At 43.7% G+C, this 25,358-nt stretch overlaps 1 protein-coding gene across 3 annotated transcripts; it reads right to left on the minus strand.

Moving 5' to 3' along the window:
* Positions 1-881: 881 nt before the first annotated feature.
* On the minus strand, positions 882-24,268 carry rbm33a (RNA binding motif protein 33a). Of its 3 annotated transcripts, none has more exons than XM_088282622.1 (19): positions 24,003-24,268; positions 22,770-22,848; positions 22,525-22,573; positions 22,364-22,437; positions 22,029-22,254; positions 19,883-20,008; positions 19,594-19,762; positions 19,347-19,522; positions 18,287-18,614; positions 17,549-17,610; positions 14,280-14,409; positions 13,515-13,873; positions 12,628-12,840; positions 12,019-12,306; positions 10,882-11,607; positions 8,367-8,555; positions 7,465-7,644; positions 7,068-7,156; positions 882-5,799 (listed from the first exon to the last, which is right to left on the minus strand). In XM_088282622.1, the coding sequence occupies exons 1-19, from the start codon at positions 24,019-24,021 to the stop codon at positions 5,751-5,753; spliced, it is 3,531 nt and encodes a 1,176-aa protein (XP_088138748.1). In that variant the 5' UTR covers positions 24,022-24,268; the 3' UTR covers positions 882-5,750. The 3 variants fall into 3 exon arrangements, with proteins under 3 accessions (XP_088138748.1, XP_088138747.1, XP_088138745.1); XM_088282621.1 differs by having other exon boundaries at positions 18,287-18,617; XM_088282619.1 differs by having other exon boundaries at positions 18,287-18,653; positions 24,003-24,267.
* Positions 24,269-25,358: the final 1,090 nt, after the last annotated feature.

Genomic DNA, 25,358 nt, shown 5'->3' on the forward strand with positions numbered 1-25,358 from the left:
GGAAAAAAATTGTCGGTACACCTTTTTTGGGGACGACGAAGAAATAGAGCGTGTTTTATCTTGTGTTGCAACAACCCCTTTTGAGTGATAATGCGTCATAAAGCAAATCAGCAATGATAAAGTGCATGCTTTAAATTCCTTAGATACAGCGATGCAACACTTACGACCATAAAGTCGACTTGATCATCACACCGGGCCGGTTGACAGCGTCATCATACGACGATACCTTTTAAAAATTTTGATAGTACCAAAAAAAATCATAAATTTAATGTTAGGGGAACATTACACAAGATGCACAAGAACATTTTACAGACTAAAAACTTCAGTAAAATTTTGTTGACTGGAGATGCAAGTAAACTTTTCCAGATGCATTTGTTTTTCTTTCAGGCCCATAAAGTTTTCTTCGTAATAAAAAAGAAACAACTTTAATATCATATGTGATATAGTTTCTATATCTAGTAATATTTATGAATTCATGGTTAGGTTCGGTGACATTTGGAATTATTTTCTGAAATGTCCAATATAGTAGACTACGCATGGAAAAATTCACATTGCACAAGCTTTAAAAATAACAAATATGCTCGAAAAAGAAATTTCTGAAATCAGCGACAAATTCTCGGATTAAAATTTGCTTTTGACCATATTTCCCCCTTGCATTAAAATGACTTTTTTGTGTGTGAGAAAAGACAAAACAAAGTAATAAAATTATAGACGAGTCTCTAAATGCCCAGAAAAATGCAGACTAGGACCAGTGCCAACCATTTTATTGTAGGAACCTCCCATATGCTATTGGATAATAGCATTTAAAATTCTATCAAAGTCTTGAGCACAGCACAAACCAATAAGAAACATAAAAAAAATAAATGATTGCCATGAGAATCTTCACGTGTTAAAGAGTTTTAATTCTTTTGTTTCCACTTTGTGATCTCAAACTGGACAATTCCATGTCTTTAATATTCTTTAAAAAAAAATAGACATCTTTGAGTACATCTGATAAAAAAAAAAATGCACATTGATTTGGTTGTTTTTCATGTCAAAACATCAGTTTGAACACACGTTAAACCGGCTCAGCAACAGTTTTGCTTCCAAACTCAAGTTGGATTCTCCACAAAGTGAGTCATCTACACCAGGCAATAAGTGCAGTTTGTCATGTTTCACAAAAAGAGAGAGGAGAAGAAAAAAAATCCAACCACTACAACGCCGAATGTCAAAAAGTGCGTCAAGAACTCTTATGAGAAGTGTACAAGTAGCTTTTAGAGTAAAGCAGTCTGCTCCATATCCAGTGTGGCGATCCGGGGCGGGGCCACCCTGCTCGATACACAAGTCTTTAATGAGCAAGGCCACCGTCAAGGAAAAGGGAGAGGAACGTGTGAGGAAAAAGAAACGTGAAGCAGTGAAAGACTAAAAAGTGCACCGTTGATTCACATCAGGTGTCGCGGAGCTTTGCTGTGAAAGAAGTGTTACGGTTAAGACGGCAAAAAGCTTCCAGAAGCTGAGGGGGGGGAAAGGTGAGATTACGGATCAGGAAATTGCCACATCAGTGGCCGCAAGTGGTCACAACAAGTTCAAGAGAGAAAATGAAAACAAACCACCATGCTCGGCTTACATTTAAATGAAGCTTTCTAAAAGTGAAGCTTTGAAATCATATTTAGGATGTTCATTGGAAGAAAAAGAAGTGCAGTAACCGCCGCTGATTCATTTGAAAACTGACCCATTCGTGGATATTTTTGAAACCTATTGTTCATTAAGCTTCTCAAAAACAATAAATACATTTTTGTGCGGTATCTGTAATGCTCTAAGCTGCCAGAAGATGGCACCAGCACTGAACTGTCAAGGAAGTGGAGTTTGCTTGGGTTGTTAGTGGAGAGCTGCTGATTGTACGCGCAATTTTTTTTTATTCCATTATTTTAAAAAATCAAATCAATTGTAAGCCAGTTAATTTTACGGAATAATGATGAAGAAAAAACGTTTTGCACATGCTCCATCATATGCACAAGCAGTGATTAGTTTAAAATAGTGTTTTGGCATCATAGTTTGTGGTATACTCATAGTTTTAACTGTTAACACAATTCTACAATTGCTCGCCGTAAATTTCCGAAACAATTCGACAGATGTTCCCTAGCCTCGTTTTAACATACATTACATAAGACGAACAAACGCTTCAGACTCGCTCGTTTAGTGCATCTTCTAGCAGGTTTTAAATGGGGGAAAAAAAAAGGGTGCAATGGACCCATAGTTAAATCATGATTGTTAAATTGTTAAACAATTACATGAACGCTGCATTTAACGACTCCAGTAATTCCTCATGTAGTGGCTTAAGGTAGGTTTGATTTATGTCACTAATTCACCTGAGAGACATCAGGGGTTACCAACTCCGGCACACGAGGGCCCTTATTGTGCATGTTTTAGATGTCTCGCTCTTCCAACACGCCTGAATCAAATAATCAGCTCATCAGCGAGATGTGGAGAAACCTGATAATAACCAAAATAAATCATTTGAATCAGGCGTGATGGAGGAGGGAGACATCTAAAACATGCAGGAGAAGCGCCCTCAAGGACCGGAGTTGGTAAACTCCTGGCCTACATGCTTCAACAGGTGCTGCTTATTTGGTTAGCAACACCGTTAGGACCCAAGTAATTTCAGTTACCCCCCAAAGGACAAAAAAGGGGAGGAGTCTATTCAGAGTTTGGGCCACTATATGAGGCAATACTGAATCTCAAAGGCCGACAGGATGAGGATCGGTCAGGCACAGGGACCTAAGGAAATGAAAACTGATTAATATTTCAGCCAAATGCTTCCAGATCATCAAATGGTCCTGTAAAAAAAAGTGTTAAAGCACAATGCAGATAAAAGCAAACAGTGCAAATTTGAAATTAGTTGGTTTCAAAAACCTTATGAGGTATCATTTCGCTGCTCAAGTGAGTGAAACATCTATACAAAAAAAATAAAATAAAGTGCATCATTTGTAAAAAAATAAATAAATACCTTAATAAAGAAGGTACAAGAAGATTCAATGTGAATCTGTTACGGCACATTACAAGAGCTAATGTTGCATGAACTCCTATGACTGGCATCGTCAGTACTTGGTCAAAAAATACGGAAGAAAAATCCACTGGATTTAGCACAAACATTGAACAGAAGAACAAAGAAACAAAAAGAACCTTTGCAATGTCTGTTCAACTCAAATCAAAGGGAATAGAAAGGATAATAATAATTTTAAAAAAAGTAAAAAGGCATCAGTTCATGGCAACAAATGTACAACATACACAAGTCAAGTTTCACATGCACGATCCACAAATCAATTGTGGTGCTCATTCTACCCTTGACTACGCTACACTTGGATTAAGGCTTTTTGGTGTGTTTTGGGAACTCAAAGAGGGGGGAAATACCACTAAATTATTCAAGCCAATCAATTCTTCGTTAACTTTTTCCTCAAAGTACGTTCACACAGGGAGGAGCAAAGTGACAAGACGTCATTTACCGACTGGATGCCGGGACGAGCAACATTCCTGCCGCCCAGTGCGCAATCGTGACTTTACAATCATTAAAACGAGATACACACGGACCGATTTTGAACATGATGCCAACACATGACGAGAAAGACGCGTTTTGAAGTATTCATATTGAGCGTGGCGTACTCCAGGTGACCAACACCACACGCAGCTGCACGGAATCCAGACGGCGAGATAATCCCCCAAAGAAGAAGAAATGCACTAAAAGGCGTCCGGTCTATGTTGTAGCTAACTTCACGCGGCTCAGTCAAACATTAACATTTATGATAGTTTTGGGTTTTCAAAATGGACTGGGAAGGGGAAAACAGTCACAACATCCCACACCACGGGTCAATTATTCAGGTTAAAATATATTTAGAGGCATTCAATAATCGAGGTTGCACTGACTTGACTGACAACAGAGTGAAAATGCACAAATTTCGTCCAATTATCGGTGCGTGTGTATCCCGCTTTGCCGTGTGTCCTTACTTATGTTACAAATCATTGGTCATATTTTTTTATTTTTAATGTTTAAAATCATCCCCTACTATTAGCCCTGATTACAGAATCACACTGAAAAAAAAATAGAACATTGACGGACGGAATTTACAGCTCGCTTCCTGTGTGTAACGTACAAAAGAAGTGTCAAAATTCTCCATCTTCACTTTTTACCAACCCTGAACAAATCTGTTGGGAGATTAATTGTTCATAAAATCCTTCACCTCTCGCTAGCATTTCGTTGACTATTAATTTGGTACATTCAGTGGAACTTCCTTTATAAATTGGGAGGTAGTACTTGTCAGGAGGTCAAAGTGTCCTCGCTGAGATGAGGATGACCCCCAAAAAGTGCAACGTGGAATATGGAAAACACATGCGAGAGAACACAAATATATGACATCGACCTGCTAAAACGCAGCACAAACATAGACGTCACACACGCTAAAGTTCAACCGGCTTCACATACCCGCTCGTTCACGGTTATATTGGCCATCTTTTTTATTTTCCCCTCAAGCAATCCTTTTATTTTATTTTTTTTTTGCCCCCCAAACTCACGAACAGAAATGCGGTCATCATTTTTCCTTTAGACACAAACTAATAGTAAAAGATATTTACGCTTGGACATTTGACATAAAAATGCCTTCAACGTGATACAGCACACAAATTAACAACGCAAAACAAAGCGCCTGTGTCGGACCAAGTCCTGTATGTACATCAAATTTCGACACGGATAATGGTTGCCCCCTCAACTTTCATCGAACACTTACGTCAAGGCTATGTAATAAAATTGCGATTGAATGTTCCGTAAATTAGTATTTGAGAGAACTCAGAAACCCGACAGTACTGTTCAGAGCCTTAAATGATGTGACGGGAGCATCAATGTTAAAAAGTGCAACAAGGTGACGTTTCCAGCGGATCCCTCAAGCTTCCCGATGGCCGTTCATTATAAACCAATTTATTCTGACTCGCAATGTACCTCCACAAATGGAGGCCACTCAACTATTCACCGTGCTTCGTTAAGTCAACCGACCGTCGGAATTCTTCCATTTGTTTCGACTTATGAGAGGAGGACGCCAACGCACACAAATACAAAAAGCCAACATCCCATTTGCTTATATCCATCCTAAAAATCATAAAAACAAAAGAAAAGAAACACCGTCCACAAACCAACAACCAACTAGCCAATTTAAAAAAAGTATCAATTCATGACGGTTCCTTTCTGAGCAACTAAAAGATATATCACACAAAGCTATCATATCTGCGTGGAAAGTCTGTTAAAAGAAGCTCTTGGTCAACTGATCAGCGCCACATGCGACGAGTTGAGCGCTTCGAGTTCAAGAGCCATTTAGTACAGAACGCTGATGTTGGCCCAGCCATTTCAAATAAGTCATGCAATTCCGCCACCTACAGCGGAGCACGGAATACTACAACCCCCGCCAGAAAGACTGAGTGCATTTCATAAATGCAAATTTCAGGTTATGACGTAGGGGAACAACCATTATCCAGTGTCTACAAAAAAAAAAAAAAAAAAAAACTACACGGAAGTGGGCATGCTTGTGTAGTGTCTGATTGTTCCAAGTTCCAAGTTCCAAGGACGACACCTGCGTGCAGACATGATCGCTGACTGACCCCAAAATGGCAGAAGCAACGCATCGTACGGCAAGGTTTGGAGATTGTGAGTGTGGCGGTGTGGGGGGGCGGGCCACTACATCGAGCGGTGGCACGAGGGGGGGTCGAACGGTGGAGCTCCTTGAGTTCCCTCATCCGTCAATCAGCTTCACGTCAATGTGGGACAAATCAATCATGTGCCTGTGTGGTGAGCGTAACAATCATGTTTAGGGACTTGCCAGGGGCATGGGACCACAAAGCCAGGGAATAATCACGCATGTGGCGTGCATGCGTTGCAGCGGTAGTGGAACCTCCAAAGTCAAACACCGATGACGCAATCGAGTTTAACCATTGGAATGTTAAAAAACAAAAACTTTTAGCAACTTTCCCGACACTGCTCGTGACTATTTTTCAAAACAGTGACTCGGCTCTTTTTTTTTTCTTGCGAAGAAACAGACGTGTGGAATCATTTTCACGGAAGGCAATTGCAGTCAACTCAAAAGATGCGGTGGCAATGTGTTGCAAAAGCCGCAATTTAGAGACAATTTGAAAGCTTCTCACTCGAGGTGTAGACTTCCAAGATTCAAATATTTTTCAGAGGTTTGAGACGCGTCAAAACTTTGCATGGGAAATGTCAATGAGAGAACTGGAGGTGGCACAGAAATATAAACTAACGGAGCAATTTTATGACGTTCAATTATCGAGGCGTTAACATTTTAATTTAAGGATTTTGTTTACGGACGTTTTGACAAAAGGAACATTTTGTGGAGGAAATTCTCATTTTCACTTCTTCGGTGAAGGAATGATGATGTCATTGTAATTTGCTTTATCCATAAGCCATGGGAGAGTAACCAATTAAAATAAGAACTCAGATTTTCAAAAATAAATAATAAAACTAAATACATTTTTTTGGGTTTATTTTGAAGACCATGTCACCCAGCCCAACTCAATACTCATTTGTGTCAAACGTCACAAACTGGATGGATTCAAAAGTTCCAAATCAAAGTCCTGTTCACACCAGCCCAGGACAGGCGTTCTGTCAAGCCGATGGGAGTCGAACAAACAGGAAGTAGAAAGTTACCTGAATCACATCGATATCTGTGCTAAATGATGCTAAAGTGAACCAAGACTACTGCTCGGTTATCACCACGGCAACTGACTGACACTGGTTAAAGGGACTTTGGACATGACAGAGCTTGCGGATTTAAAATCGGGCTGCTTACATTACACTAATTTCATCATAATTTATCTTTTTATGTCACACTCTTGATCACTTACCTCCCTTTGGTCCTTCGTTAAGAGTGACGAAAAGCAAACTGCACTTTAAGCTTGGCTGATATTACATCGAGAGAGGCCCGCTGACGTCTTACAAAATGTACATGCTAGTCAGGGCAAAGTTTCCCTAAAATGTGGCCAAACGGACTGTGGAGGTTCCACTGTACTAACACGAAGGAAAGAAAGTGAATTACCTATGGAAGCTCATTTGAAAACTTGCGGCATGTTGGGGACTTGAAAAGGTGGCGATTGCTTTCCTTTGCTGTGGGATCATTCTGAACATCTGCAATAAAATGACAAAAAATTAGAGGGGTGTCGAAAATGGGGATTGCTTAAAAATAGACTCTGCCCAGCAACGCAAGAGGGCAGAGCAAAGGGCTGAGAAGGGAAAGAGATGAGGTAAGTGGTGGATGTGGAGAGAATGAATCTGAGCAATAGGGGGCGCTGTGAGACCAGGCTGGAAAATGTCATTAGTGAATGTGCTGTAACACAGGTCTAAGATTTTAGTGGTTCCCATTTATAAACGCCAAGTGTCAGTCTATGTACAGCTTTATGATAGAAAATGCTGATACATCCTGTCAAAACAGGTACCTCGATTGGGCCAATGGATCTTAAAAGGCTCTGCAGCTGCACGTCAGTGGTGGAGGACGAGAGGCCCTCGATGGTGACGGTGCGCCGTTGATTCTCGCCAACCCTCGGGCCTTGTCGGGCGCCCATCGGACCGCCTCGACCCACGTGAGCGCCCCCTCTTCCACGGCCGGACACGACGACCTGCGACAGACACCCGGGAGGGGTTAATGTCAGTCAAAGGCTTTCATCTCAGGCGCTCTGACGTTTCAATCGTCAAATCCAACAGCGTGGAGTAGAGCTACGGTGATCCCTAATGGAGATAGTCGGTGCTTTCTTCGCGCACCTCAGACATGGCTGACTTTCCTGTGATTGACTTATCATATTTCTACAGAGAACATCAATGTCAGCACATGCCGCACACGCTTTGGCACGTCTTCATACGACGGGCCCGTGAGTGAGAGGTATATTCCGTGAGATGCACAGGAAGATGAGCGTGGGGGGAGGGGGCGAGCATTGTGTTACGGTGGCTGCCTTAGCCTGTCAGCATCAACGAGTGTGACGGCAGCCTGGTGGCGACAGGCGTGCAGAGAGGCCAGGGGACCTGATGTCGCCCCCACCCGTGAAACGTTGCTTTCTGCTTGTCAATACACCTGGCACGCTGTCTCGTCTCATGACTACCACCGTACGACGTAATGTAGCTGTAATGGCGGGATTGTGTTAAGATCGGAACCCTTCTCTTTCAATAATGAAATGAATCCATCAAATTCAGTGGCATTAAAAATTCTCTTTGCATTCCACGATTCAGAAGCAAAAAAAAAAAAAAAAATAGAAAATGTTGCGACTAAGCGTGCCGAGGTGTCCTAACACCCGTTTTGTTCGGCATTACAGACATCGCCATTGTTCCCGAGGACTTGAGGACATACCCTGTTCTGCTGCGGGTTGCCGATGCCCCCTCGGCCCACTTGTTGGATCACGCCCGCACTGTGCAGCTGTTGCCCCCCCACGGTGACTTTCCTTTGGACACACTTCCTCAGAGGGTTGTCTGGCCAGGCGCCTGCTTGATGCGTCTGCTGCTGGATCGGGAACGCCGTGGCCTCCGGGCCCTTTCCAGGCTGCAAGGCAATGCATGACAACTCAATTGTTTAGAAATTGCACAAAAACAGAACCAGGAAAGGATGCAGCCTTGCCATAAGAGCAAGGAATTGACACCACCTCCCAAAACAGCTTAGAATTGCTTCTATTAAAAAAAAGACTCAACTATACATCACAACACTTTAAAATGTCAACCTAATCGCTTAAAATAGCTTCCAGGTGGCTAGAGTTCAAACAAAAATGCAACCACGTTAAATTTAGCTCCTTGCTCACATACCAAACTTTTCTCAAGTTGCATCATTTCAACACGCTTGCTTCATAGCAACGCCCAAGAAAGGGATTTGGCGCCATTTTGTGGCATCTTCGGGCGTCACACAAGTAGCACAAAAAAAAATTAACGAATGGGTGAATTTTTCCGCAAAAAGCCAGCCATCGGTCCCATAAAAAATCTTTAAAAAAAAAAAGAATTTGTAAATGGAGAGCAGCGCATGTATGTAAATGACTTAACGCGCCGTATTCTCTTCGTAAACGAAGCTTGAGACGGCGCTGAGTAACGATCTACTAGGCAAGGTGATGGTCTCATTATCAAATAAAGTCGCAGCTTTGACGCGTGGGGAGGAATTGAAGGTCGTCTCGTGCGCGAGACTCTGCAGCGAGATGTGACAGATCAATACGCGGGAAGAAAAGAGGCGATATCTGCGACTTGCCCCCCCCCACCCCTCCTCAGTAGAGAGTAAATGGATTAATCCCCCTTATAGAAATCACGGCTCCCGATCGCGCCCATCAAATACTAAGCTGCATTACACTGGAACGACAGCAGCTGGATGTGTACCCCATCCCCCTTCACATCCCCGCCACCTCCTCCTCCTCCTTTGTGTCTTGCGATGCTTTGTATTATCCATGATGAAAATATACTTTGCCTCTTATCAGTTTGCCTAAGCCATACAAATCCAAATCCTCAAAAGTGGCAACTTTCTTAGCATAGGTATTATGCTACAAACCCCCCGCGCCTCCGCCTCCTTGCTTTTTCAAGCGGCAAAGATTAATTACGAGGGTCTTGGGTTGGCGTTCCTTTGTTGCCTCGCACCTGAGGGACGGCTCGATGGGGGAAGTGACGGAGGAATGACGGGGGGGAAGGGGGGGGGGGGGGCGCAGATAACATTGTCAAGCTCTGGTTGATGACAGCGGAACAATGAGGAAGAGAGAGAATCTTTTCGCGGTTTCCATCTCTCGTTATCCCCACCCCTCAAAGATGCGACGCGTCTGATAGCCGCGTCGCAGGTTTCCATTAAGGCATTGACACCCGGTTATCTTCATCTGCAGCCAGCGCGATCCTTCGGGAGGGGAGTTGGGGGTGAGGGGGCCTTATTTCAAACATCAGTATGAGTGTTTTACATGCTTGCCTTTTGTCATTTTTCAATAAAGATTGCTGGGTAATTAAAGGAAAGGCAGTAACTTATCAAGAGAGCAGAAAATGGCAAGTAGCACTGATGCTGGTGGGGTTTATTCTAGTTACTGTCACTCCACGCAACCCCCACACTTTTCAAAGTTGCCCTTATAAGAGGATGTCAACCTTTGAGAGCAGTGATGAGGTGTCCCCCAACTTTGCAGATAAATGTCACACGACTTCGTTAAGACGCAGCGTCCTAAATATCAGCTCCCCAATCTTTCAGGAGGAAGAGATCAATTTTGCCAAAATGACACACAGATGCCCTCATATCCACCTCACAGGTTAGCTATCTTTAAGATAAAATAGAGACAGGAAGTGCAATTAACGGCTGTATCGGGTAAACTTACATAAAGTGCGTTTCAAGAAATCTGCCGTTCGGACACAATGTTGTATATTGCAAAGAGCTACAAGGGCCCGACCGATACTAATATTTTGGGGCGATGCCAGTTTCAACATTTGGCACAGTGAAGTACAGATAATCGATTAATCGGGCAATCAATTAAAATCATATCTGATAAATAAAATTACGATTTTTTTATTCTAAATTTAGATTTACAGACAGAAAATATGTGACTGTTTTTCACTATTTTGTTTTTTAGTGTCTGTGAGTTTGTAATTGAGAACGTCATCATTTTGTCTAATGTTGCAACATCCACACTGAAATGAATGAAAATTTGTTCTGGCCTCCCAAAAGTATTGAAAAATTCAAGCCGTGACGCGTTCCCTATCCCCCACGAATTGCAGGCTTTTTCTCTATTCTCATTGACCTCATTTTGAAACATGAGGGGGCAGTATGCAAGGGCAAAGTATTTCTACACACCTTGTCGATGTGCGCTTGTAAATATCCCCAAAAAGTATAACATAAGCGATGAAATGATGTGAAAAGCTTTGCTCACCGCGCCGGAAAGTTTGACCACTTTTTGCGGCACCTGCTGGCCTTCGCCGTCAGCGAGCTTAGCCCGCTGCATCACCGTTCTCTTAGCCCCAGGTTTAAGTCCTTGAGCCTGGGGCTGGCCAGGCCCCAGCGCGGAAGTCACAGGGATGTTTTTTAGGGAGATCTGAGAAAACTGGTTGGGGGCGCTGGGTTTGTTTACATTCGGCGGCCCGCTTGTCCTTCTCTGCTGCTGCTGCTGCTGTGGCAGGGGGCTTTGCGGGGGCTGCCTCCACTGCTGGTCCGGACCGGGCCTGAGAGTCTGTGGCTGCTGGCTATTTCCCTTTCCCATTTGCAAGCGCGACTTGACATTGGGACGAGGCGTTTGCACCGGAGCCGCGCCGTTGGGATTACCCAACAGCGGATTGAATGGTTGCTGGGGTGGTCGTTGTCGCTGCTGTTGCAGCTGCGGAGGCTGTCGTTGTGCTAGCGGCTGCTGTGGTGCAGGCGGCCGCAGGAGCTGCGGCGCCGGCGGTGCCGGCTGGTTTTGTTGGGCCGTCGGTTGCTGTGTTGGTACGTGTTGGCTTTGTGTTGGAGTCGGGGTGTTGATCCTGTCCAGTAGCTCTTTCTTCCTGACGCCGGCCTGCAACTGCCGTCTCAGCTCTTTCCTCCTCAGGATCTCCTCTCGGAGGCGCTTCTGCTCTTCGATCTTCAGACGGTACTGCCGGGTCTCTTCATCCTCATCCGGGTCCTGTGTTGTGCGGGGGGAGGGGGAATACAAAAGGTGCAACCATTACCATGGAGTGCAGGAGAGGGCGTGACATTGAAATGTAATCAGACGGAGTTAAAACCCGAGATGATAAAGCAATCGTATTGATCGGTCCCCCCCCAATGGAAAGAGGCTGCTGTCATTAGCGACCATATGATTAGGTTTTGAATAAATAGGAGTCGCTTTCCAGCACGCTAATTTGCTTGACTGATGCGACCGGTGCAAAGAGAGTCAATGAGACTCATTACTTACGCATAATCATGTATTTGTTTGTACATTGTGAGGGTTAGAAAACAAGAATGCTGAGATTTTGATATGGCTATAAAACACCACAAGAAGCCAGAACATGTTCCATTTTGGGGCTTCCACAGTACTTTGTGTTGAAAATCTGACCTGCGGTTCTGTGCTGCTTGGGATTTCCTTGCGAACTACCGTCCTGCCCGCGGCCACGGGCTGCGGGGCGACGTTGGCAGCGACCTGGCCTCTCCCTCTACCACCTCCAGGCACCGCAGGAGCACGCTGCACGGGACGCATCCCCTGCGTTGCCTTGGCAACAGGCCTAATGGGGGCGCCAAGGGAGGTGGCGGGGCGGGGGCTGATGTTTGCGTTGCCAGGTGCTACGGGGAGCTCCCGTAGGTTGCTGTTGCGCTGAGGGTGGATTTGCTTGGAAGCAGGTGTGTTCTGCAGAAAGAAGGGAAAAAATATACACTCATTTTACAACAAATATTTTGTTGCGATGCACAGTTTTTAAAACAGCTGCTATTTGGGTACTGACTAATGCAAATGGACACGAGTTGGATACACACATTTGAAATACACTTGCTGAAAATAAGTTAAATTATCTGATTAATAATTAATGATAATCATCTCCGTAAAGACACTGATCATGTTAATGTTTTTTCACAATCATCAACAAGGATTTATGGTAGGAAAATGAAATATGTGCAAGGTGCGCAGAAAAAAAAAAGGTTAGGGACAGATGGAGATTGAGAAGTGTCTCACCATTCTTTGCCTGTTGGCCATGTTGCGCGGTTGTAGGTTTTGGAGACGGGGGCTCGACTGTCTCGGACTGCCGTGCGACAGCTGTTGCTGGAAGAGATTCTGTCCGTGGTGCAGCAAGTGGGGAGGCTGCTGCTGATGGTGTTGTTGGTGGATGGGCTGGTGAGATGGTAGGGAGTCTGGAATTGGAGGTTGAGGGGGCCCGTGTATCAAGCCCTGAAGAAAATAATTGCAATATTAAAGCAGTATCACAAGAGACCGTTCTTATGTATTATTTCTTATTATACATCAACATGGAGCGACTATGTGAAATGATCAAGTGTGTTGCTGAGTATTTGACTATAAATAAATAAATATCTTTGTTCATCTATCGACACCATAAACTTACAGTGACAGGCAGAACAAATACATTATTTTTGAAAGAAATATAAATATATAAATAAATATAATATATATATATATATGGCATGCACACACCAAGGCAATTTGAGAGTCCACTAAGACGAGATCATTATTGAAGAATATACACTTTTTTGTTGGATTGGTGTGCAGTGACACAACTGTTGGGAATGATGACAAGGGATTCAATCACTAGAGGGCGCTCTTGTCTATGTCTCGTAACAGACTAGATTTGGCATTAAAACTGGAGTCTTTCCCTTTTACGCTTCACTTGCACTGAATATCATTGCTGGCATTGTTTATTCATGTAAATAGTGCTCAGGTACAGCAATCACTTAAATAATCAAGTGCGAAGCCGATAAAAATCACAAACTGAATTGTTGAACTACTTTGAATGGAGCAGGAATGATTGAAGATAAAAACTGATCTTATTAGAGCAAAAAGATTCACAAAACTAACAGGTGTTGGTTATGAAAAGCTCTCATTCATACCTGCATGCCAAATTGGGCTTGTGGCGCAGGGAAAAGGCTCCCCTGCTGACTGAAGGGCTGACGAGGATTCAAGAAGGGCCTGGTTTGGTTGGGAGGGGGGCCTTGTTGATTCAAGCCGACCAGCCCCTGGTGACCTTGGGGAGGTGGAAGGCCGGGTCTCGGCGGCTCTCTGGAGAACAGTCCAAGTGGACCCTGCGGGTTCGGCTGTCCGAAGGCCGGTCCTGGTGGGCCAAAACCCATGTGGCCCTGAGCGGGCATTTGCTGTGGCTGATGCAGGTTGGTGTTCATGAGCGGGTTGGGGCCCTGGTGATCAAACATCAGCGGCCCTGGAAAGCTTGTCGGATCTCCGCGTTCGGGGCCTGCATGACAGGCAAAATTAATATATAAATAAATACATTAGACAAAAACAAAAACAACAACACAGATGTCAGAATTTTTAACCTTCAGTAAGTCCCTCTGCAGCTGTACTGTGTGTGGCCAGCAATCAAAGCTTAATGTGGTATCAAGGTGAAAGAGTAAAATAGCACAACTTCGGTATTGTATGTACAGTACAAAAGCAGCAATTTGAAATCCTATATGTGCTTAATGCCGTTTCCCAACAGTTCATTCAAATGAATGCACAGCATATGGCCAAACATGCATTTAACATGAGCGTAGCTCGTGGGGCACACCCGGTAGGTATAACCGCCAGAGGTGATGTGGAATAATATTAACTCTGCCAGGAGAAGCATTGTAACCTTTGTGCGAGCTTGGCATGGGACTCACCTCCCATAAAGAGGGGCTCCCTGTCCTGGGGGCCTTGATGCGGCTGGTTCCTGAAGGGCTCCATGTGATGAGGCGGCCGCTGGGGCTGACCAAAATTATTCGGCATGAGCTGATGGAAGTCTCCCGGTCCCTTGGAAAACAACAGGAATGCAGTGAGGATCGCAGGAAACTCAAATGCTGTATTGCGGCGAATAGCGGCTTTCGCTGAAGACAGTGATTCGCAACAACTGTGCCGGAGATGATCAGATGATTAAAACAATACAGCAGCACCTATCAACCCACCAAAACAGTCTCTCCAAATTGTGGAGGTAAACCAATTCTCTTCAACGCTGTGGCGAATGCAAACCATTTTTTTTCTGACAACCTTTAAGCGCTTCTTTTTCTCTACATTGCTCCATAACAGTAGTTTTTTCGTTGCTTATTTTCGTTACAAACATTGTAATATACAGCACGAGGATTGTTTTAATATTTCATAAATCTCCTACTCTGTCCAGTTGAGTAAATAAACACACCCGGGGAATTTTTTTTTACAGAAATACGGTACTTGCACTCAGTTGAAGTGAAGTGTGAGGAGTTTAGGGTAGGAGGTCCTTGTAATTGAACATGGATGCCAATCAGTATAACCGACATTAATGCTACTTGGGCCTTGATAATGCTTTTGAAAGTCGAGGCTAACAAGGCAAGAGGATTCCAAAGGGGGATAAGAGCGCTCATCATTGTTTCAGGCACTTAAGCTTTCTGCCCGTTGCATACTTTTCCATCCATCATCCGAGGAAAAGCTGATAACAAGCATCTAATCCTTCATTGGAATTCAATTACCTCTCATAACCGTCTCTATTGTTCTTTCAAACATTCATCTCTGTTGAAAAATTAACCTGCTATTCAAACATGTGGCACATCCACAAATGGGATGCTTGCCTCCTCCGAGCTCATTGTGAATTACTTAAGATGCTATCAAGGCTTAATCCATCTTCATTCTGCGGCCGCGTGGTCGTGTTTGGGGAGGTGTCAGAAGGCTGGATGGCACCGCGAGTTCCCAAAAGTTGCTTAACAGAAAGTTAATCAAAGGGGCTTAAAGATAGGGGAGGCAGGGGGGGCAGGCAAGGGGGGGCTGTGTGTGTGTGTGTGTGTGTGTGTGTGGGGGGGGGGGGGTTTGAATCACCCCGGGAGCGCCGTCGAAGTGTTTGAAAAGGTCAAGACAGGCAGGTTTTCACAATGAGGACTCGGGCGTCCATATAATAGCGCGGCTCATCCTCTCAGTTCTAATCCGCCATAAAAGTGGCTACGGGGCTGCTCAATACGTGAGTGATGCCGAGCTGTCGCCAGGCAAGGGATAACCGAGACTAATCATAATGAGGGGTCAAAATCCCAAAGAATGCAAACGCTGAACATGGACTTAGTTTAAGGAACTGTGTCGTGTCTGGTTTTATTGTTCTGCTGTCAATTAACCGTATTCAGCTGTCCCAACTATAATAAAAGGGGAGAACATTTCCGGCAAGTTACCAGATACTTCCCCAAGGGAATTTGGGTAAATATGTACGGATAAAATTAGGCTACATTAGAAAGAAAAACAATCAAATATTTTTTTCCCATGGAAAAATGTTAATTCAAATAAAAAGACAAAATTAACCAATTTATATCACACAATTTAGTTTTATCATTATTTAGTATTTTGGTTGCTCGTTATTTACGTTTTAACCAGCTGGAAATTTTGGGGCTTTGTGAATCGCTGCAGTTCTTCGAACACTTGTCAGAAGAAAGTGTAGTTGGGAAGAAATACACACATGGAACCTCACACCTCCAAAATAAATAAATAAATAAGCAAACAATCCCCCATGTGAGCATGAATTATTTTTGCTGGCTCCGGTGGAGCTTTGTATGAATCATCCATTCAAATCTAAGGGCCAGGGCACAAAATGGGTGCTCACTTGTCAATGTAAAACACGGCAATCTTTTTTTTTTTTTTTTTGGATAGATAGTTAAGAAGCACACAAAGGCAGTGTGTGATTGTTGTTATAAATTCATGCCTGTAGTGTTCTTTATCATTTATGTGCAGCGTATGGTGATGTCTGGGTGTCAGGGTGGAAGCAAATGTCTAATTTGGGCCCCATAATTAACTAGTAGGAATTTCAAACCCACTCTAATGAAAATTCCGTTCAATAACTCCAGAGCCCAAACCCCCACGCTTCCCCCTAGCAATTGGCTCTGATGGGATGATAATGTATGATAATCACGAGCAATCACACGTCCACTGGTAAATGGGACGTTCCCGGCTGATGTGACGCGTGCATTTCAAATGGTGTCCGTGGCAACCGCTGCCAAAATTCGATTGGGGGCTGGAGAATTGACACTGCGCACTTCATCAAATCGCTTTTCTGCATAACCTTGCAAGCCGTTGCTAGCACCACGGGCGGATTTTGAGGGACGAAAGAAATAAACAGCTCCCCGCTGTTGTGCTATCAATACCGCACAAATGGGGCGCATTGGGAGCTGAAATGCAAAATAATGATGCAGCCGGTTGGACATGAGGAAAATAAAAACATGCTTATGTTTTGATAAGGATTGGCGTGAGCGGAAAACTGGATGTCACCACCGACTGGATGTGTTTAAAAAAAAAAAAAAAAAAGGCACTTTCTGGAAAGACGTCATGGCCAGTCCGACTTGAATCCTCGGAATCGGTCGCTAAATTGGGCGAGCTGTTCCCTACCGGAAGAGTAAAGACTTTAAAGGCATTGCTGTCATCCCTTGGTCATATCCTTTGAGAATGAACTAAAGCTCCTTTTCAAACAGGAAGACTTGACATATCTGACGTGAAATTCCGCTTCGAAATAAATACATGGTACAAAAGGGCGAGAGGCCCACCCACCCCCTCGAGCTCCATGAAAATACCACCATGTTTCATTAACTCAAATACCACTCTCCATGCCTTCGGGACACTTCTCGAAAGGGAATTTTGAACTGGCACTGTAACCTGACTTCCATTATGTGTTGAGATGGGCCGTCTGAGCCCGAGCCCATCCATGACGAGCCGCTAACTAAGTCCCGCCGCGGCAGCGACCACCTTCGCTCGTCTCAAGCGTCTATCGCGCCTTTCCAGTCGGGCGGCTCGTATCAGTGTTTACAAATTGGCTTGAAGAGTGCTTGGACCGCTCTAATTGCTGTAATGATACTTTCACACAAGAAAGCTTGCTAGTGTGTAGCGGTGGTGGGAGGTGGTGTGTGTGGTCAAAGTGCTGCAAAAAGGAGGGCGAGGAGCAGCTGCTACTTACGGGGAACCTTTGAGGACCCAGAGCAGGCCTAGGCTGGCTCGGAGCAGGAGGCATCAAGGGCACTGCAATGAAAAGGGAGGTGTGGTGGGGGGGTGTATAAGAGAGGAGGGGACGGGGCGGGGGGGATGAAAATGAGGGGTAGTTGGCAGAGGGAAGGAGGGGATCATTATAACGAATTTTCCAACAGTCTCAATTACGGAGGTCCAAGGTAAAATTGTAATTTACAACAATATGTGACCTCACAGTCTTAACAAGGCATGCTGATTAATATTTCATCCGAGGAATATGGGAATGAATAAACATGCTTAGGTTTGAGCTAAATGGGCCGATACAGATAAACTAGATAAACCCATCAGAGTGAATGAAATGTGCTTGTCACCGGACCCCCCAAAAAAGTCAGGATAAACCCATTAATGGTAGGGAGAGCAATTCACTTGTCATTCACCTCGGCGATAAAATGACATTCTAATCCAGACAACCTGTCCGGACAGTGAGGAGGGGGAAACTGGCACCAAGGTTTTAAATTGCATGTGGGGGGAAGAAAAAAAATGCTGATCCAGTGGGGTCCATTTACAATGCAAAACGTTGCAGAAAGCCCGAGGCAGCCAGTAGATATAATAAGGAGGAATTGGTTTGCATGTGCTTAACGCAGTATAAATGTAGTCATGTATCATCTTTACAGCACTCGCTGACCCCCGCATAGACACAATATCAATATTTCCACTTTGGGAGACCAACCTGGCACAGTGGATGGTGCTGAGCCTCTGAAATGGGGGTTAATGTGGATGTTCTTAGGTTGTGGGGGTTGCTGCTGCTGCGGCGGCGGCTGCTGATGATGGTGATGGTGGTGGTGGTGGTGCTGTTGGTTGTGGTGGTGGCCAAAACCGGGCGGCGGGGAGCCCATCAGTCGCGGCGGCGCCTCCATCTGGGACTGCATTGGCGGCGAGCGGTGGGTCATGTGCGGCGTGATGAGGGGCTGGAGGGGCTGCTGGCCGTGCGGCCGCCCGTGATCTTGGAAGGGGTGGGGTCCCCGCGGCCGGGACAAAGGGTGGTGTTGGTGGTGGTGCTGCTGATGGGGAAGATGGAGGAGAGGCATTCGAGAGGACTAGTGATGTTTTAGAGAGAGATGGGGAAGGAAAGAACAATGCCATAAGATGTGTTATTACTAAACCCTTATATTAATACCAAAGCATTATGCTCCTTGTTCGGGTGAAATATGCGATACAAAGATTATTTCTTTATATTGTGTCGGTGGTAATCATGTGGCTTATCAGTGCATGTCTGCCTCAAGTGGCGCTATGCCAGCTTTAAAGCTTTTCATACAGTCATGAAGTCTTAATTACATGTCTGTTATTTTCCCAAATACAAAAGAGGATTCCAATGACCCCCTTTCGCTCCATTTTAGATGCCCGTTTAAGTTGACCCGTTTTGAAGGGGCAGACTTGTCTCATGGAAGTGAGCCACGGTTCGGAGTGTTGTGTTATTACGACATGTTTTTATCATGCACAAGGTGCAACGGATTAGAGGCTTTTCCATTCATTTCAATGTGGAAGATTTGGTAGAAGGCACCGCTGCATTTATATACGATGTATGTAAAAGTCAGTTGACCATATTGTGCCCCCAACTTGCAGTACTTGCAAAGGATGGACCACCGTCATGCAGAACATAACGCAAGTTCTCACAACTATAAAATGTTTCAATTACTCAATGCATCATAATTTGTTCATGTGTTTGATTTAAGTTGTTTGCCTGCACCCCAGAAGTGAGAGAGAATACTTGGAATGACATTTAATTTTACCCGCATTCCCATGTTGCCTCTTGGGTGGAAGCTGTGGTCATTCATTCTTCCGCGGTGGCCGCCTCTCATGTTGTGCATTCCAAATCCAGCGTACCCTCCTCCTCGGCCCCCGTACCGATTTTGCCGTTTTTGTTGCTCAAGCTCGATGAGATCCTTCTTGGCCTTTTCTGACAATTCTGAAGAAGTAAAAGCACTCGTTTAAACTTTATTGCCATTTTAGAGAATATTACAAACACATTTTTCCTACCAAGTGTTTCTGGGATATTCCTCCGCTTATTGCCAGCGTCAGCCAAGCGGACGACAACAGCATCCTTTCTCTCCGACTTGAAACGGATACGACCAGAATCTCCATCTTCGTCCTCGTCGTCGTCAGAGTCCTCCTTTGGTACTTCTTGAGGTATGGCTTCATTTTCAAGCTGGGGGCAAATCATTTACCACAGGTGTATTGCCTTGATTGGTCAAAGCATTCAATCATAAATCATCGAGCCATAAAATCAGCTCTTGTCTATTAATGCTTGCGTTACGATATACTGTACCTCTTGCCTATCAAAGACTTGAGAGACTTCCGCTGCTTGCTGCTGCTCATCCCCCAAATTCTCGTCCTCGTGGGCCGCTTCCTGCTCGAATCCTTCAACGTCCTCATAGGTTTGACATTCATTGTCCTGTTGAAAAATGTGTGGAAATGGTGACTGTAGCCTATTGCCAGATGTGAATTTGTCTCCGTCCTAAATAAGTCTACATAGGAAAAACACACAGCTAATTGCAGAGAAGCAAACAAATGTTATACAGAGGATTTTCGGGAGGCGCCGTGTAAAACCCCACCCGAACCCTCTTCCGATAGCAAATTAGCATAACAGTGGGAGCACGGCTTCATTACTATTCCTGACAGCATTTGAAAGTCAATGAGATGTAAATGATGGACATGATATAGAGAAATGTGGGCAAAGCTTTATATATATATATTTTAAAAAAAAAATCTCCATCACAGTCTGCAGTTAATGAAGAGAATCTCAGAAAACGATAATTTGGCAATATTTTGTCAATAGCTCACTGGTGACCTTAATGAGGACCAGCATTACAGAAATTGTCTGCGGATTACAACACAACGACTGAGCAGTAATTGACACATTGAAAGATAGATATCCACAATACTTTACAATACCTGACTAAAATTACTTCACAGGTATTTTTAGGGACAAAAAAAACAGATAATCTTTTTTTTTTTTTTTACCTACTTATAATGTATCTTTGGTCATCCAACTATTCCGAAGACGTATAGTGACAGGCAGAAAAATTAAATGTTCTTCCACTACATAAGAGAAGGTACGATTAACCTGCATGTCAATTACAACAACTTCGCAGCATCGAATCTGTAAGAGGGCAATTTGATGCCACACAAACATTAGCTAATGCCAAATGACTTGCAAATCCTCAAAAATGTGCCCGTCACAACATGTCCTCGCCATTCCAAACCCACAAAGGCAAAGGCGACACAATGAGCACCATTCAAGTGGCGTAGGACTTGCTTGTAATTAAAACATTGCATCTGCTCAAACCTGCCCTCAAACAAAAAGGCAAGATGAGGTCACACGCACACGCACAGGGTATGGTGACTCAGTCATCTTCCAAGTAGACATCAATTAAACGTATATGCCGGCAGATCATTTACAGTAAATACTCATACTGAATAGAGACCTCAGGTCTACGTCGCTATTGCAGCTAGAAAACAATTAAATGCCGCCAAATATTTTCCTCCATTTTAACCTCTTGTAAGCGTTAAATGCCAGGTGTCCCAATAGTTTTGTCCACATCCATCAAAATGCCAAACAGCATGGCATGTTGGTTAAACGGACCGTGGCGGACATTCACGCACGGATCGACGCTTATCTTTGATCCTCTTAGTGTGGATGGGATCAAATAAAGAGAAGCTCACCATCAATCACCAGGGACGTGTATAGGGGTGTCCTCGGGAAGGTCAATAATCTTTTCACCTGCGTGACGCGTTATCAGATCCGGATAAAAGCCCCCGTCAAACAGCCACCCACCCACTTGCACACATTAACCTCAGCGACTGGCAGCACAAAGCGTCTCCTTACTCGCCAAGAGATACCATGGCCCAAGGTCACAAAGGCACTCGGCGGAGCATCGCCTCCCGCCGAAACAAGCCGTCAGCGTAAACGTTGTCAGCGTGATGGAGAAATTACCTGGCGGCGGGAGGAGATAGCGGAGCAAAAAAAAACAGCAGACCTAGACGTATATCTCCCTTTACCTGAACAGATTTCTCATCCTCAGAGTCACCCAAAGGGAACCAAAGTCGCTTGGAATCATTAGAGGACAAAAGTCCACAATTAGAAGTTAAAGAGTCAGCTCGAAAGTTAATATAATTTTGCTGATAAAATAATCAAGAAATTGAGTTTGGTTGTGAAAAAAATGGACCATCCCGACTGACTGATGCCTTTCATGCCTCTATCCAATTTTTTGGACTATCCATTTCTGTTCTGTTCAGGTGCTTTGCCCACTGTTGCTGTTTTGGTTAGCAACATTGTTCAAAAGAGCTCTGTCTTTGCAATAGTGTTTATAATCTAGATTAGTGACATTTTCTGTCTGGTTGAGAAAAGGGAGGCATCTACTTGTTCACGTGGACGACAGAATCGCGGACTAATTGAGATGGACGCAACTCACTTCAAATTCTCCGTCGATGGGCTCATTGATTTGGATGTCTAGCACTTCATCCGCGGTGTAATCCACTTGGTCTTCGGGAACGTCATCCCGGGTGTAGTTGTCAGCGTATACATCACCGGCCGGGTTCTGTGGGTAACCTGGCTCAGCACCCACATCTTCGTAGTTGTCAGCGCCCAGGCTGAAAGGGTCGTCTGAGAAGTCATGTGCAATCCCTTGTAGGTTGAAGCTAAACATACAAAAAAAATAAAATAAATCACACAATCTTTCAGTGTTGTCACGCTGTAAGAAAATAAACATTTGAAGCAAAATAATGAAACATTGCAGAACTGGTATACCTTGTGTGTTCCTCCTCCTCATCACTCTGGAGAAGATCATCATTCAGCTCTTCGTCCTCATCTTCTGAAAGATTCTGGGAGGGAGGAATGGATGAAGTAAAAATATGATGAGAAATGGTGATTGCCTGATTGTCTGCAAATTCATTTTTTTTACATCTTACCTTCTTATCCGACAGTGAAAATTCTTCCAACAAATCCTCCTCCAAATCACTTGTAAGGAGAAAATACAAATTCATTTGAAGCAGAATGTACATTTTGACCCTTCTCAGAAACCGCAGTACAGAGGGTCCTTGGTTTACGATAGAGTTACTTTTTCACAGCGGCGATGCAGTCTGATTTACTTCCCAATGTAAATAAACACAACATGTGATGTATGATTTGTTTTTTCAATTAAAGGTTGATTTACCTCTCTAAATCGTCATCTTTTCCCCTCCTCCTTCGAGAACGCTCCGTTCCAGGCTTGTCATATTCGTCAAAGGTATAATCTACACCACAAAAAAAATAAATAAAAAAAAGACTATCATGCAAGGGAGACTGAAATTGTATTTTCTTTAATTGGGTGGGTGTTTTTTTTTTTGGTTTCCATTTTTATAATATATGACTAAAATGTCAAGTTGAATGTGTAATGCAATCCGAGTGAGGCACAAAAAAATTAAATGCTCACATTTTATCACACCAAAAGCCCCGCCTCATTTTAAAAAAAATAAAATGTATTCCGCAAAATCAGCCACCCTGGTAAATAAAGCTCGTCTTTCAATCGAGATGCATCACTGAAACAATGCTATTAGATTATACAGTACAGTAATTGCGTATAGATGACAAAGTCGTGCTGAAGAAATACTTTTGTTTATATAAAGCTCCTCAACTCATTTCAACACTCAATTGGCACAAAGGTCAGCATGGATGCCTCAACACTAAACTGTAAATAGTTATGAAAACATCTGCAATAATTTGCAAAAAGATTTCTTACTCTTCCTCGGCATGTACTTCGCTCCCCATTGTTTTAGCAGCATCTTATAGCATTTTGAAGATGCACAGAAACCGAGAATGGGGAAAAAAACACGCAAATACTGCACTTGAATTTGTACATTGTAAAACGCAGGATTACTGTATATCCACGTTTTCCATATCATTTTGTATTAAGTACGCTCACAAAAGTACATTTAATTTGTATCTACTAACTTTGTGTTATATTTAGAATTGCACTTTTACAACCGTAGAACAGTGATGACATCCTATTCAAAACACCATCAATGCAAATTGAGTCCCACTTTGTTGTGATCCGGAGCGAGTAACAGGCCACGGTGAATTAATAGAACAACGTCGGTGGAGTTTGTTCCATCAAAAAAATTTATTGCGCCTGAATTTTTCTGGTCGTTATTGCGCTCGCGGAACAAAATGTTTTCACTGACGCTCAAAGAGTAAATTAGGTTAGCTTCCCGAAGCTACATCTCATCCAGTCGCTGAGTGAGCTGCGCGAAATGCAAACAAATACAATACGCCCATATGTGAGACTCGGGTTTTATCTAGCAAACATCAATTTTGATGTATGTAGGCGACAAAAAAAACAGCTCACGGCTAACATTAGCCGCGCGGGTAAGTTAGCATAGCACTCGTAAGGAAGAAAAGAACCGCTTACCCTCGTCATTGGCCGACATGGTGCGTGAGCGCTTTCCGTTTGAGGAGTGTGACTACACAGCTGGGGCTAACGTTCGGTATTTGTTTAGAAAGTCGACATTTCGATGAGGCGAAATGGGGGATATGAATGAGTAGCGCTTTAGACGAAACGACAGAAACAACAAGCGCAGCTGCTTGGTCCCCCCCCAGCGATGCTAGGTTGCTAACTAGCGAAGCGCAAACATGGCTGTGCTTCCGTTCCCGGTGATTCATTGCGTGTAAGGAAACAACAGCGACCCCGCTCGGCGAGGTGACGAAAAACAACAAAAGAATCTGAGTCGATACCAAATGTTTTTTTTTAAAACTGTTTCACATCATAAATTCGACCAAATTGTAAAATGTACCAATCAAGAGAAGGGTACAGCTACAAAAAAAAACCCTAGTTGTTAACTCCACCATGGAACACATCAAGTGGAGAAAGGAATGACATTGCCGAAAGGGTGTGTACACTTGTGCAAATGCATTATTTCCGTTGAAAGACAGGCATTATAGAAAATGGATCGATGGAGTCCTGTATTTGTTAAATAATTAATTCAACATTTTTTCCGAGTCAGACACTCAAAAACAGTCAAGATATTGAATACAATTTTAGATCATTCATAGAAATTTCAAAATGGCGCATGTTCATCCTTCTTCCCCGTCATTCATCATTTCCATCCGAAGATTCGTTAGCTGTCCACTTCAGTGGAATTCCAGCCCCCCTCGAAATTCCTCCTGGGCTGAAAAAAGGTCAACAAAGACGGCGAGAGACAACCAAAGAGAGGTGAGCAGTGAAGTGAAACCTCATTGTATTGCCTCATTATGGGCTCCCACTGTGAGAAGGGAGCCATTTTGTGGCACCAACCAGGTCAATATCTGCAAAGATAGATGAGGAGAAGATTGGGAGCATATTAATGGCCTGACAGGATGGAGGGAAAAAAACAGTATTAAATACAATCACTTGTTTTGTTCATACGGTTTTGTGTCTGTCCGTAGAACTAATTAGCATACGTCATGTCTCATTAAATATTCACTCCATACAGCTGTTTCCGAAAGCGATACACAAGATATTCATCACCATCCCCTTTGGATTTACTTTCCCAAGGATTTTTGATTTCTCTTCCAAATAAATGGTGAAAAGGGGGAGCTGTCACACTCCATTATGGCCTGTCCAAATCCAGCGGTTTTCCATAACAATGCAAATTAAAAAAAGAGTGCAGAGCCAAAGCGGACAAGAATTGTTATCTTCCCCCAAAGGAAGGCAAAACGTGCCTTTGACAAAACCCAAATGTCTTTGAAGTGGTTTTATGAGGGAGACATTTGCAGTTTTTCCCATAGG

This window comes from Idiotropiscis lumnitzeri, chromosome 19, assembly GCF_059441095.1.
Source record: "Idiotropiscis lumnitzeri isolate Australia: NSW breed Sydney's pygmy pipehorse chromosome 19, RoL_Ilum_1.0, whole genome shotgun sequence".
Classification (NCBI taxonomy): domain Eukaryota; kingdom Metazoa; phylum Chordata; class Actinopteri; order Syngnathiformes; family Syngnathidae; genus Idiotropiscis; species Idiotropiscis lumnitzeri.

Coding starts and splice junctions, on each gene's coding strand:
- rbm33a (XM_088282619.1), bottom strand. Junction 19,763..19,882: donor AAGTCTTTGATAGGCAAGAG/GTACAGTATATC, acceptor ATTTGCCCCCAG/CTTGAAAATGAAGCCATACC. Junction 8,556..10,881: donor TGGTCAAACTTTCCGGCGCG/GTGAGCAAAGCT, acceptor ATTGCCTTGCAG/CCTGGAAAGGGCCCGGAGGC.